At 45.0% G+C, this 14,691-nt stretch overlaps 1 protein-coding gene and 1 long non-coding RNA gene across 2 annotated transcripts; both read right to left on the bottom strand.

The window, feature by feature from the left end:
• Positions 1 to 521: 521 nt before the first annotated feature.
• On the bottom strand, positions 522 to 4,449 carry LOC119269228 (receptor-like serine/threonine-protein kinase SD1-8). Its single transcript, XM_037551020.1, has 6 exons — positions 3,059 to 4,449; positions 1,967 to 2,313; positions 1,670 to 1,880; positions 1,337 to 1,574; positions 1,104 to 1,254; positions 522 to 1,010 (listed from the first exon to the last, which is right to left on the bottom strand). The coding sequence occupies exons 1-6, from the start codon at positions 4,359 to 4,361 to the stop codon at positions 717 to 719; spliced, it is 2,544 nt and encodes an 847-aa protein (XP_037406917.1). The 5' UTR covers positions 4,362 to 4,449; the 3' UTR covers positions 522 to 716.
• Positions 4,450 to 9,124: 4,675 nt separating this feature from the next.
• LOC119272167 lies at positions 9,125 to 13,911 on the bottom strand. Its single transcript, XR_005134704.1, has 5 exons — positions 13,320 to 13,911; positions 12,969 to 13,125; positions 12,584 to 12,789; positions 9,525 to 9,853; positions 9,125 to 9,386 (listed from the first exon to the last, which is right to left on the bottom strand). It is a non-coding gene; the product is annotated as an uncharacterized LOC119272167 (long non-coding RNA).
• Positions 13,912 to 14,691: the final 780 nt, after the last annotated feature.

Below are 14,691 nucleotides of genomic sequence, written 5' to 3'. Positions count from 1 at the left end.
CCGGGGCCGCCGATCTCGACAGCGACGCCGAACCAACCAGCTCCGAGCCCTCCGCATCGGCGATCCTCTCCTGCTCCATGCAAGATGGCACACCCGACCCTGGCGACGACGGTGACCGGTGTTCCCAGAAACGAGATGCCGGCGTCGGGAATCCCGCATCGTCCCAGAACTCCTGGACCAGCTCCGCCTCAGTTTTCTTCTTCCGGCGAGACACCGTGTTACACTCCCCGCCTCCAACATCCTCCCCAAGCACCTCAAGGGCCAGCTGCACGCCAACAGTCGGCGCATCCTCCTCGTCGGAGGAGCCAACGTCCAATCTCAGGCATGAGAATCTTGAGCCAGACAAGCTTCCCGACGCCGGCGACGTCGCCGGCCCAGCAGAGGCCGGCGGTGGCGCAAGGGTCAGCTGCCTGCCTCGGGTACCCATCAAAAGTGCAAGGATCGATTACAAGCTTGTGTTCTTTTTTGCCCTGATAGCTTTATTAAAGATAAGCTAAGAGATGACCCATTGTAGATATTTTTCTTTGTCATCTCTAAATTACATGCAAAACTTAAGATAAAACTATCTTATCAACCATTGTATATGCCCTTACAAGTTCTTCTTTATGCATGTAATAAATATAGTTTACAAGAGATCGTGGCGAGTATTGAAATAAAATTGCCTTCGCCAAACTACTCCACTATAGCAAGAAAGTGAAAAGAATTTCTACTCCAAACTACCTATCATTCATTGCATCCCCTGTAAAAATGGTTCCAGTGTGGGTTTGAGAATAATCCGTGTCCGTGCTCCTCCCAATATTTACCCCAGGCTCATTTGGCTCTGGCAATGTTGCATTCTCACTGCTCAACATCATGACAACGGAAGACATCAATGGCCTGTTCTTAGGATGCACTTCAACACATAGGAGAGCAACCTGTATGCATCTGAGCACCACACTGTAGTCAATCGAGCCGGCCATTGCTTCATCTAGTAAATCCGCAGTCCGACCTTCTTTCCACAACTTCCACGACTAAAAAGGATCAACATAGTTGTACATTAGTAACATAAAGTAACAAGCGATCAAAGATCATTAACTTTGACAATTAATCATGTTGGTACTTACATAACCAAGGAGGCTCAGATCAAGCTCATCATCATAAAATCCACGATTCTTCTTGCCAGTGACAATCTCTAGCACCAGTACACCGAAGCTATAGATATCGGATTTCATAGAGAACACGCCATCCATTGCATATTCTGGAGACATGTAGCCGCTGAAGACCACAATTTCACTAGTCAGCGTGAAAGCTCATTTTTGGAATATATGTACATATTGGTGACAAGATAAATACTCACTATGTCCCGATGACCTTTGTGGTATATGCAGTTGTCTGATCACCTCCAAACATTCTTGCAATACCAAAGTCTGAGATTTTGGGAATCATGTTCTTGTCTAGTAACACATTGCTTGCCTTTAAATCCCTATGGATTATTCTGACCCTTGAATCCTCATGGAGATATAGCAAACCCCGTGCAATCCCCAGAATGATCTCAAATCGGTTCTTCCATCCTAGTAGCTTGCGCTTTCCTTCATCTGCACAACATTTCAATTGATGTAAATACATCGTAGATGCAATGCCAGCCGAAGTAGTTAGAAGTTGTTTCCGTAAAATAAACAAATGAACCGACCAAATATGAACGTGTCTAGGCTGTTGTTGTGCATGAACTCGTACACTAGCATTCTCTCTTGGTCGTCGATACAGCAGCCTAGCAGCCTCACGAGGTTCCTGTGTTGAAGCTTTGCTATCAGTTTTACCTCGTTCTTGAACTCCACAACCCCCTGTACTGATTTCTTGGATAACCTTTTTACTGCTACTTCTTGTCCATCTTCAAGTTTTGCCTGTTCATCAGTTTGCAGGTATGTTAAAATCTACTACATCAGTAAAAAAAGAAAGATGTTCTACCGTTGCTTGATTCTTATCCTACCATATAAACAGGGCCAAATCCACCTTGTCCTATCTTACTATCCGCAGAGAAGTTGTCTGTTGCAGCTAGAATCACTTCTAGATCGAATAACGGAAGTTCAAGATCTTTTTCGCTGCTCATCCTGCTCTCATTGAGCTGTCGATCCTGTGCTGTGCTCAGCGCTGAATGTTTCCTGACCCCTAGGGGAAACACGTCGCCCCTTGTACTTGGTGGCATTCCGGTCTGACGCTTTGTGATCGCCTTGGTTCTCAAGAAATAGCAGCAGGCAACCGCCACCATGAGAAGCACGCCGAAAATAGTGGCGACGACGGGGATCGCCACGTTCCTTTTCGGACGTTGACTGTTAGCTGAAATAAAACAGCGGTGAACATGAGGTAAGCCTGTCTAACACCGCAGCATTATGCTTGTTCGCATTGAGTAGTTATTAACTATTTTAGTGTTCGCCACTTTGAAGCTATCATACGCATGCTTTTTATAATTATTAGTGTTCGCCACTTTGAAGCTAGTTCGTGTTGCACGTTTGATCTTTGTTTGATGTTGTGGACTGCACTGCGCCTAATCCAGCGATTGTGAATATGTGATACAGACATCCTACCAGTAGAAGAATCAATTGCTATTTGCAAATTTATACCCAACGAATGGCTGAGGGCTACTGGGCCCATGCAAATCTGCTTATATTTGACATGTATGCTGCGGCAAATGAATTCACAATATAATCTTCAATTGCTTCTCCTCTTGTGTTATCAATGTTCTCACCAGTTCATTCTATTGCATAAAATTTACAGTTATATATCTGCCTTTCAAAAAAAAAAATGCTCTCATCAGTTCAGGCGTCTAGTTGAATTGGCTGGTGCATATAGAATCCAAATGGTATGAAATGAAAGCGGTCTTTTAAGATAACATTGCAGCAATATAATCATGAACATTCAACAAGGTTACTCCCTCGGTCCAAAAATATTTGAACTAAAACCACGACACTTTTTTTGGAACGGAGAGAGTAACAGAAAACTGCTCATAATGTGATTTGCTACTAATGTTAAACTGCAGAATATAACTGAAGAAAAGCTTTAATAAATCTGTGGAAGTCCTAACCTGCGGCTTTCAAGGCGTCGATCTCGAAACGTGCGAGCCGGATGTACACATCCTGCACGACCACCGGGTACTGCCTCATGTCAAGCAGATCCACGCCCCAAACGACGCACCCGTGGCTGACTCCCCCGCTGATGTTGGCGGCGGCGTACGCCGTGCAGCTGCAGTTACCCAGGCACAGCTGCCTGCACTCGGCCAGGGTCATGTCGGGGCGCACCGTCGCTTCCGTCGCCTCCGGCAGCTTCATCCGGTTCACCGGCCAGAAACCGTCTCCAGCCCCACAGCTCAGGTTGGCGCTCCTGGTGCAGCCGCCGGACCAGCCCCTCTGCTCCCACTGCTCCGGCGACCGCGGCTTGAACCCCGGCAGGCAGCTGCACCTGGGGGGCTGGCCGACCTCGCACACGCCGAAACCGAACGCCCCGCACTTGTAGTAGCTGTCGCACGGGTCGCTGGGGTGGTACCAGTAGCTGCTCCACGCGCCGTTGCCCCACACGTAGCTCTGCAGCTGCCCCGTCGCGCCGTCCAGGATCAGCCGCGACAGCGCCGACGGGTCGCTGACGTAGTAGGCGTAGTACGTCTCCTCGGCGTTGGACACGACCTTGAACGTGTAGCCCTCGGCGTTGAGGTTCTGCACGCCGGTGAGCACCACGCCGTTCCACGGCCCGCTCGCGTAGATCCTCTCCGGGCCGCGGAAGAGGAAGAACTCGGGCAGCCCGCCCATGACCAGCTTGAACGTGTAGCTCCCCGGCGAGGGGTCGGTCGGGCTTCTACACGACGTGATGTTTCTGGCGATGCCGCTCCTGAGGTCCACCCCGAGCTTCATGCCGGGGAGCATCGTGTCCGTCGGGTAGTCGAAGCTCTGCCACGCCACGCTCTGTGGCGAGCCGCTCCCGTCAGAGCTCAGGACGAAGTTGCCGTCGTCGAGGAGCTGAGCGGTGGTCTTGGCGGTTACGTTTCTGGTGGGCGCCGGGGAGGACCAGACGGTGGCGTTCCGGCCGTCAACGATGACCAGGCGGCCGTCTGGGGAGAGCTTGAGGACGCCGGGGGAGCTGACGACCGGGCTCTGGCGGTTGGCGACCCACACGACGGTCTGTACCGGGATGGCCGCGTACCAAATGCCGAGGTAGGCTCTGGCATCGGAGCTGCCGGGCGGGTTGTAGAAGCCGAGCCTGAAGATTCCACCGGCCGAGACCAGCGTCTGGTTGCCGGTGATGGACGCGGCCTGGTCGATGGTGTCGGTGGCGATGGAGACGGAGAGGCAGGTGGCGGCGAAGACGACGAGGAGAGCGCGCGCAGGCGCCCTCATCCTCTCTCCTCGCTCCCTCTCTCTGAAATCGGGCGCCCCGCCAAATACGAGAGTAATCTGTGATCGGAAGACGGCCGGCCTGCACGAGCGCGCGGTGGGTATCGTGCGAGAGAATGGATAGTGGTGGTAACCCATGAACTTCAAATCAGCGTGACAGCGTGGAACAGCAGTGAGAAGTATCGAGTATAGAGGTCAACGTTAACCCTCCGGAACAGCCGGTTTTCGCGCGAGTTGGCGCTGCTCAGAGCCAGTCTGGACAGTGCGCAGGGTAATCACAAACTTCAACGGATCTGCCTCGATGGCACATGTTCGATATTGTGCCTATGCAAAATATTGCGGTGTCGGATCCGAATATTGCGGCAGTGGTGCACATGCAAGAGAATGTATCTGGAGCAACCTGTGCATCCAAGTTAAAAACACTATATTTTGCATAGGCACAATATATGCAGAATGATGTAAAGGGGTGTCATGATAACACCTCTTAGGATCTTATTCTGACTAGTATAATGCCCGTGCGTTGCCATGGACTTCTGAAATATTTTGCTGATTGGAGGTGCCCGTGCGTTGCTAAGAGCAAATGCTTGTAAATAAATCAAACCAACAATTATTTTGAAAAAAATGAAATAGATGATTAAATAAACAATACTTGATTCAGACATATATTTTACATTGCAAAACCACCATCTCTTCCATTGTTTCTTCCCTAAATCAATCACATCTAACGTTTGTAGGTAACATGAATATGCATGAAAAAACAAGGTGATTTTATAAATTTATGAGTTACTCATGGGTTGTCCTCTTAATTTGTCACGAAACTACTCCACCAGAAATTGAGCTTAGAAATCACCACAATGATTGTCCTCAATGAGTTTGCCATCTTCCTTCACAATGGTTGTGTGGAGCCTTCGAGAGTGAACACGGGCATTGATAAAAGGTAACATTTATAGCACGATCACACTCTAACCTTGGGGCACAACTTCGCTTTCTTTCCATGCCAGCTCCCTTCGGTATTTCCCTCTTTTCTCTCAGCTCCGACACCTCCATCCATCCTTCCTAATCCTCTATTCTTTGTCCTTCCCTCATTGCATGTCCACCACTCCCATAGCTCCGCTACCGCACTCAGTTCCCCAACTGGCTAGAAAATATGGTGGGTTGACATAAAAACCTGGTTGCCACGGGCTTCTGAAATATTTTGCTGAAGTTATATAAAGATAATGCATGCTAAATTTCACAGCTAGGATAATATAACACGGTCACAATTGCATAATAATTGAAGTCCACTTCACTTGTAATATAAACTGATAACAAAATGGCAATCTAACAATGAATATATATAAAGTGATGATCCAACTCAAAATCTATTACAAACTATTGAGATCTACTTGATGCGCTTAAGAGATTCTCGCACAATATATGAAAGTTGTCTTTAGCTTCATTTGCATGATGTTTGAGAAAGTATAATAAAAAGTTGCTTCCTCAACTCATACCCATCCTGCAAAAGTATATGTTTCACGTGGAAGGTCTAAGCACATGTGTAACGGAAAATACTCGCTGTGCAAACCGGCTTCGCCAAGTCTTTACCATTCCATAAGAGCATAGAATGGAAAAATTATTATTATATTAAATATGATGATAAGAAAAATAAATGTTTGTATTATGAATTAATTACCCATCTACGCTCGTTGGAATACCATAGAGAATAAACGTTGCCATTTTGATATATCAGAATGCTATCCTGGTAGCTTTATTTTGAGTGCTTCTTTGAATTCTCTCACAAAACCTTTTGATTTCACTAAGTGCCTCGGATTTTCCATCTCCAACGGTTGTGTTGTATGAATAGGGTCCAGAATAGATAATCGACGTGCCTTTGTGGATAACGTACAAGATGTATCGACCGATGGATTCACATGGAAGATAAATCTACAAGTGGTAGCTATTAGAAACAACAATAAACCATGACAAACAATGGACAAAAGACCTTACTTACCATGTTGCATGATGAGATGTTACTGTCTATCCCAGGCAACTATCAAACAAAGTTGTCATTCCAACCCAATAGAAAAACTCCACTCCACCCCATGACGCACCCTTCACTTTTCCTATTGGACTCTCCCCTTCGCTCTCGATTTCCCGCTGTAAGACCCCACCTCACATTCGTCATGCGTTGCAACAGAGACAATTGTTTTTTCATATTTACAATATAATAGAGTGAAACAATATACCATATTTTATTTTTCCTGGGAGCATAATGGACTAATTTGTCAATGTAACCTCGGTTGTATACTACATCTACATCCCTGTCGATGAACATGTGCACTATTGAACTACCTATGCATCTACATCTCTATGAAGATACATATACAACTGCATCTTGGATGAACACTACTGTCAGTTTACTCGCATGAGCCATTCAAGGAAAGTAGTCTCTCTGTTCTAGTGTACCTAGATGTACGATGAAACGAACTTGTGAACCAAAGCAATTTGAGTTGACGGATGGACAGAGGAAGCGGGGCAAAGATGATTTATTTATGGACGATGGTGAATTGCTACAAATACATATACTCCATCACTCCTACCTTTCATGCATGTCAGCATCCGGTGCTACCGCTTGATTCCCTGAAGATTGAAGAACCACCCCCTGCCCTAACAAATCATTTCATATAAACTACTGTACCTAGCAATGTAAAAATACAAAAAGGATAAAATCACTAACCTATATAGAAAAAATGGCACACTTCCGACCGTCCTGTTGTTTTGCTTCAATTTGCCTCACCTTGCATGTCACTGCATCCTTAGGAAAAACAAACGCATTGATAATTATAATTAAGAACTTCACCTACAACAAAACAGAACCAGGAGAAACTCATCGCTGTCACTGTCTTGCCCTCATTGTCCTCTGGTAATATAGTTAGAGAGAAGTGCATATTACCCCCTCAAACTTGTCTTAGGCTTCACTTTACAAACCTCAACATTGTGTTCATTCAAGTTTCATCCTTCAACTTCATAAACCATTCATAATTATATGGGGTCTGCTTCAGTATAGCCACCTTAAGCGGGTCAATGGTGGAGATGAAAACTTACCTCTAAGGCACATAGGAAATGATGGTCAATTTAAGTACTAACCGCTTTATTAATCGGTGTATGTATGGCTCACATCGACATTGTTTTTTAACTTAAACATAACATAGACTTAGGTACTTATTGTCGAAAAATCTAATTTATGACATGTAGGAATTTAGTATTACATATGAATTTAGTACTCCCACTGTTCCACTTTATAATGCGCCTTTGTGTGTAGCATTTATACCAATGCGTGAGCTGACATTCTCATTTGGACAGGAATTGCCCTCCAGCTGCTCGCTCTGTCACAGCACGTGGGTGTCTGCTGCTGCGTTCCTGTGAACAGTCCAGGGCTACTTTAGTCCAAAGCAGCTTATGCGCACTACATTTCGGAATCTAGGCAAAAAACTATGTGCATTAGAATATGGAATGGAGGGAGTATTACCATGTAGTAGTTCGGCAAGAAAATTTGCAGGAATCAGTTTAGGCAGAAGAATTGCTAGTTTCTATTAATTCAATCCTCAAGGACATTTACAAACCAAAGTGATTTCGTTAAAGCTTTTCTTACAGGACATCCTTAGGCATGTATGTGCTTGGAATAGGCAAGTGCAGTCTATTGACCAGGTCACCAGGAATACTTCATCGAAAGCAAGCTAGGCAGAAGAAGAAGCAGTTGGTTGTGCCAGAATAAATAATTTACAACTCCAATTTTGTATCAGAAGTTTAAGAGGAATAATAAAATTTATGAGATTCTAGAGAGTTTAAACATCAACAGTGATTTGTTCTTGTTTGAATACCAAGAAAAGAAAAGACAGTTACATGTACTACTAATCCTTCCTTTAAACTAAGGGAAAACAGCTTAGAGCATACCTTCTCTATCCATGCATTTATTTCTTTAGTGAACAGAAGCAGATCCGTTCGAATTCAAAATCATAAGCAACACAGCTCGGTGAAACAAAATATACACCATGAATGTTGAAAGGCTTGTTTGCTTGTCCTATCCTAATGCTCTTTCCATAGGACAATATAAATAAGAATCAAATCATAACCAGGGATCAGAAATTAAGGAATGCCACCAGTCTGACAAATGGAATCCGCAAGCCTTTCAACTTGGCTTCCCATCTCAATACACAGTTCAACTATGCACAAAAACTATCTAACAACTACTAAACGTGCGGGTACTGCTATACTGCCTAATAAGTTGTGTACAGATAAGATAACCATTTAATCTGCAACAACAAAATCAAGTAGATACATTAGGTTTAGTGCCTACTCTGCATCATGATATTTGACCTCTGAGTTGCATCCGAGTTGTTACAATTTTTCTTTAACTGTGCACTTAACTGAAACTCTGAAGTTGAGCCATTTCCTCATCTTGCAATATTTCACTACAAAGATTGAGCAAATAAGTACAAAGAATACCAAAACTTAACCTAGCAAAGAATGCATGTCTATTTGGCCATCCTAAGAAAATATCAGTAATGTATCCCATAGTTATTTGCAAGATGGCCTGACTAATCTGGATAGCGATCACATGTTCATTCATTTTGTCATATAACAGTAAAAAAAGAAAATCTTTATACTCATTTATCATTTAATTAGAACACCGGTTTAATCCACCAAGTTAGCGTGTAAGTTTTCAAAAGGGATAACAAAAATAAAACGCAGCTATAGGTCTAGATGTCTATCAAGATCCAGGTGCACAATAGAATCTCAAACTACTGAGCCAGAACTGTGTTATTCAAAGGTTGAACCCTGAATTGAATAGTCAATATAATCTTCTGAATGAACATGCAAACTTAGATATATGGTCGTACAAGGGTGCATAACATTCAGTGGAAGCACCATCAAGAGGAAAAATATCCTGCGATAGTAATCCACATTCCTGGGTGATGAAACATTCCAACCTATCACCATATTACCATATAAAAACTTGAAAGGCTTGTTAGTGTTAAATAAACCCTCCTGCATGGAAAATATATGATTATTATATATTAATTAACAGTATTGATTACAATGAGAGAGCAATCCAAGCAGTACAATAAGAACTATTGCATCTTGAGGTATAGATTAGAACAAGAGAAACAAAAGAAAAATGTTCACCGTTGAGAAAATCCTCGGAGATTAGCACCCCGAACTTTAGCTTTCCTTCAGAAATAAGGGTGGGGAATCTTAAGCTCCACAATTTTGTGCCGCCAATAGTTGATGCCTTCATAAGCTGCAAGGACCAATCTATAGCAGCACATGCAGCTCCACTATTGCAGCTTGAATGTTCAGTATTTTGGTTAAAAAAATGCAGACCACAATTGTCTGTCATATGGTGCCTTGCCACTGGGTGTACCGCTACCATCTCCGGCAGCAACTCCAGTGGCATCCCTTCCGATCAGGGGCCTCCAGATCGGCGCCCAGCACAAGCAGTGCGCATACGGCTGCTACACGGCCGTCCCCGCCACGACATGCAACAACATCAACCCGTCAGTAATTTTAAAAAGAGGTGTGGTGTTCTATTTTAGACGTGGCCCTTCTTTAGGCTTGGACATAATTTCAAATCTCTTTTTCTGTGAGTTCATCGGGACACAAAGTTCTTTACGTATTCTAAAAAGAACTATCATGCACACTGTGTTCCAATATTTGTCTAACAGCTAGTATAAATCACAATTCATTCCCGATAAGGGAAATAAGAAATTTTTAATAGCATTCAACTTGCAAAAATATAACAACATTAATAATTAATCATTTTTTCTTCAGACTCTCATGGTCTCAAGGAAAATTTTCGGAAGGCAAATGCTATCTACCAATTGCACAAGTCCCGCTGCAAAATCACAAAAGAAAAGAAACTTTTTCGATCTGAGGCTATAGTTCCCCTTTTTTATCGGACATCAGGGATAGAGCCAATTTTATGGTCTTTGTGATGAGCTCAACAGGTCAGATCATAGAGAAGTTAATTTCGATAGGGAAGGTTACTTGCAACAGTAATGCTTAGGTCAGATCATACAGAAATAACTTATATGATTTGGCTACCGTGGCCAGAAAGAGGACTTGGGATAGATAGCACGCCATGACCACAACTTTTTTCTAGTGGAAACTAATTAAAAGGGCAGCCCCAGTGCATGTAGCTCCCGCTTGCGCAGGGTCTGGGGAAGGGTCCGACCACTTTGGGTCTATTGTACGCAGTCTTTCCCTACATTTCTGCAAGAGGCTGTTTCCAGGACTTGAACCCATGACCTCATGGTCACAAGGCAGCAGCTTTACCACTGCGCCAAGGCTCCCCTTCTCTAGTGGAAACTAATTAATAGACTAAATTACTTATATGGTGCTCACCATGAATAGTTGCAATGCCCTCCCTAGAAAAAAAGAATTTGAATCAGAGATCGATATAAGTTATAGCTCTTTCAGCATCGTTGATGAGAAATATAACTGTTGCACCATGCTAGGCACTCAGATAAACCCCAAACATATTGTCTATTTATTTGCAAGAAATTTCAACAATCTACAATTAGTAAGAAAATCTAGGGATCAAAAGGGTAAACTGTTTTAGGACCTTGCAACAAAAAAAACACTAAATCAGTAAAACTTGCAAAGACACAATTGCAGATCATGTGCTACTATTCTCAAAATTTCTGAGATCTCGTAAACTGAAGGCACTTCTGTTTAGCCTAAATAGAGTGTCGTGATATTTGATTTTGGCGAATTTCTTTTGGAACTCAGTGAAGGCAGACGATGTAGTTATACTTGTACGTGCATAGCCGCCAGGCTGGACTTTGTCCCAATATCAATTATGATTCCCTCCACCATAAGAATTACACCACGAGCTTAGCACCTTAGCTTGTTCAGAATTTCAGCGAAGGCATATTGAACAAAGATATAGATCTGGAAACAATTAGGATCATGTCTTGTGATAATTTTGACTAAATAACTAAAGAATAAGATGAAATTGCCTCCAAAAGCCAAATCGTGCAACCTAAATATCTTGAGAAAATGTTGTCATGAGTGAAACCAAAAGTAAGTTGCCGCGGCGGAAAGCACTACCATTAGTTCTCGATCATGTTCAATTAGTTTCATTGTGCGTCTTAGTTCTAAATTGCTGCATTTTACTACTCCCTCCATTCCTAAATATAAGTATTTGTAGAGATTTCACTATGGACTACATACGGAGCAAAATAAGTGAATCTACATTCTAAAATGCATGTATATACATCCGTATGTGGTTCATAGTGGAATCTCTATAAAGACTTATATTTAGGAACGGAGGGAGTGTTTTCTAACATACTGTGATCAATCATAACTGAGAAATGTCCACTTTCATGAGTTCTGATTTGGCTCTGTGCCATTGTACTGATTATATCATTACATGCTCACTTTCTCCAGCTCCACTAAATCTCCACCATGGACTGAAATTGAAAACGTATCTGGTAACAGTGTCCTAACCAGTCCCAGGTGTGTATTACTCCCTGCGTCCCATAATGTAAGACGTTTTTTGACACTAGTGTCAAAAAACGTCTTACATTATGGGACGGAGGGAGTAGCTTTTAAGCATCGGCTCAGAAGGAAATACAAAGTACTATACTAACTCCTAGATCAGTGCACCGTAAAAAAAACTCCTAGGTCAGTGTTTCTTGTATAGCATTGCCTATAATTTGAAAGATTATGCAGTCTGCTACTTGGAAACATGTTACTCGAGCAATTCTTTTGAGGTTGTCCACCTATTACTGGAAATGGCGTTTTCCATCTAAAAATACATTCATTCACTGTATTTAAGTTTTTTAACATTTGCAGCAAGGGAACCTAAGAAATATATGTATTCCCTATAAATGGTGGATAAAACTATACACAAACAGCATACCATTGTGTCAACTGCACAAAAGAACTGTTGATAAAACCATACGGAAGGCAACTAAACTTCTTTGCAAAGACTGAATGAAAGGATGATAGATAGTCTATACTAATTTATAATACACTTAGAAACAAAAACATGTATGATATACTAATATATTGTATAGACAAAACACTGCCATTAGTTCTATACTTCTAGTGCATGCTGTAGACATAGAGAAGACGATCGTTTACATTGCAGTATTTTATGGGCTGCTAAAAGAACAAACACCTTAAACTACAGAGGGCATAGGCAACAAAGAACACCTAGTCACAATGGTGACACTCACCGGCAAGCAAGCAGCGCATGCACAACGCAACCGTCTTAACCCCTTCACTCAATTCTTCATCATGTAGTTTAACTTCTTCCACCCCAGTTGCTGCACCTCGTCGTCCCTGAGGCGTTCAATGCCCAGCTAGAAGGTGTTCTTTGAGGTGGCACCGGATGCAGCAGAACACTGGATACAGTAGGCATCGGCTAGCTCGGAGGCGTGCCCTGCATGCACCACCCAATCATGAGGTTACCACCCAATCATTAGTTAGTTTTGCCATGCACTGGAAAAGACCATATATCCATATTGGGAACAAAATCTCACTGCGACAATATCTCTAACAGTTCAGAAATACTACAAAACAACACAATAACACACATAGTAGCATTAGCAAGCAACATACCCTGTCATCTTCCATCGAGTAAACATCCTCTCCCTGCTACCTCCACCCCCACCCCACCCAAATCTCAGTTCTCACTGCTCTCTGACGTAGCAAACACAACATCAAGCAAGCCTCTCTAGCCTCCCCCAATCTGAACAAATAGCAGCAGCATCTCCAACTAAATCAGAGGAAATAGGTGAGTGACTAATCATGCTAAAATATATAAGATGACAGAAATTTCAACACATGATTGGACACTGAAAATTCTAGTGTTTATAAGTAGCTGACAGTTCTGAACAAGCACAAATTGCAAGCATACTGCATAAATGATTAGATAAGCAATCCATCAGGATTCAGGAAGCAAGAACTCACCGGTGGTCGGAGTCACCCAGGCGCACAGGCTCCTCCCTCGGACGGCCTCCGGCGTCACCGGAGCGGCAACCTCCGTGACATCGGCGTGCTTCTCCACCACCTTAGACGCAGCCTTCCCACGCTTGGGCGCGGTCGGCCGGGACCAGCCCCTCTCCGTCCTTCCGCCTGGGGCCCGGCCGCGGAGCGACTCCACGGAGGCCTCCGAGGAGCAGGACGCGTTGAGGTTCACCGCCGGCGCATCTTGCAGCTTCCTCGGCGGCGGCAATGGGGATGAGTTCCCCTTCCTAGCGCCGTCGTCGCCAACAGCAGTGGCGGCCCCCGCGTCCTTCTTCACGCCCTGCAACTCATCCTCTTTGGCCGGGTCAGCGGCCGGAGGCTTCTCTGGCGCCTTCCGCAGTGGCTTGGGAGAAGGTTTCCGCGCAGCCGCCGGGGCCTTGTTGCCCCCCGGCACCAGCACCGGCCTTGCGTCCGCCTCCGATGCCGCGATGTTGAGGGACCTGACCCGCGGTTAGAGGGAGGAGACGCCGCCATCGCTGCTGAGATCCAGATCGAACAGGGTGGGCATTGCACGTTGTGCGTCTGTATCGGAAAAAGACCATTGGTGCCGGGCAAAAGAACCGGAGAAAATAATGTGTGGGAGGGGTGGTGGCAGCGGGGGAGGAGATGTGGGGGGCGGGCGACGCCGGGAGCCGGGGAGGAGGTCGGGGGCTGGCGGCGCCGGGCGGAGGCGAAGGGATTTGGAGGGCGGCGGCGAAGGGACGAAGGGCGGCGGCGGGCGAACGAGGGCAGAGAGTCGGGCGACTGTTTCTCGCTCGAGGGCACGATACCTCGGTCGTACGTGCGGGAGTTTGGTCAGCGATTTTTTTGGTTGGTTAATCTTCGCCGGTTTGTTTTCGTTCCTGATAGATGGGTTCTACGGGAGGTTAGGCGCGTGGGGGCGGGTGGGGGATTCGTCTGGAGGGTTTTTCTTGGTTTTTCACGGCTGAGCGGGAGGTGGGAGCAAGTACCAAAGAAGTACCAAAAAAGACCGGATGAGGTGGGACGAAAATAAAATTCGGAACGCAACCTACCAACTGAGACATTAGGAGTAGAGATTAGGAGTAGAGATAACAAATTCTTATTCTGCTAACACATGCGTTCGGACTCCCACCGATGGTCGGTCAACCCCCACACCAAGGCAACTACCCCCACCCCGCCCCGCCCACACCCTCTCGTACCCACCTTCTTCCCCGCGGCACCCACCCCCTCCACCTTCCTGTCACTAGATCTCGCCGCCATGTCCTAGTCGGCGACGGATCCGACCCTCCCTTGGGCGCGCGCCTCCAGCCTTCTACCCCAGCGCCGCCCCTCTCACTAGTACCTCGCGTCCCTC

This window comes from Triticum dicoccoides, chromosome 3A (genome assembly GCF_002162155.2).
Source record: "Triticum dicoccoides isolate Atlit2015 ecotype Zavitan chromosome 3A, WEW_v2.0, whole genome shotgun sequence".
NCBI classification, from domain to species: domain Eukaryota; kingdom Viridiplantae; phylum Streptophyta; class Magnoliopsida; order Poales; family Poaceae; genus Triticum; species Triticum dicoccoides.
The sequence above is the reverse complement of the archived record's forward strand: the minus strand, read 5'-3'. Positions and strand labels throughout refer to the sequence as shown.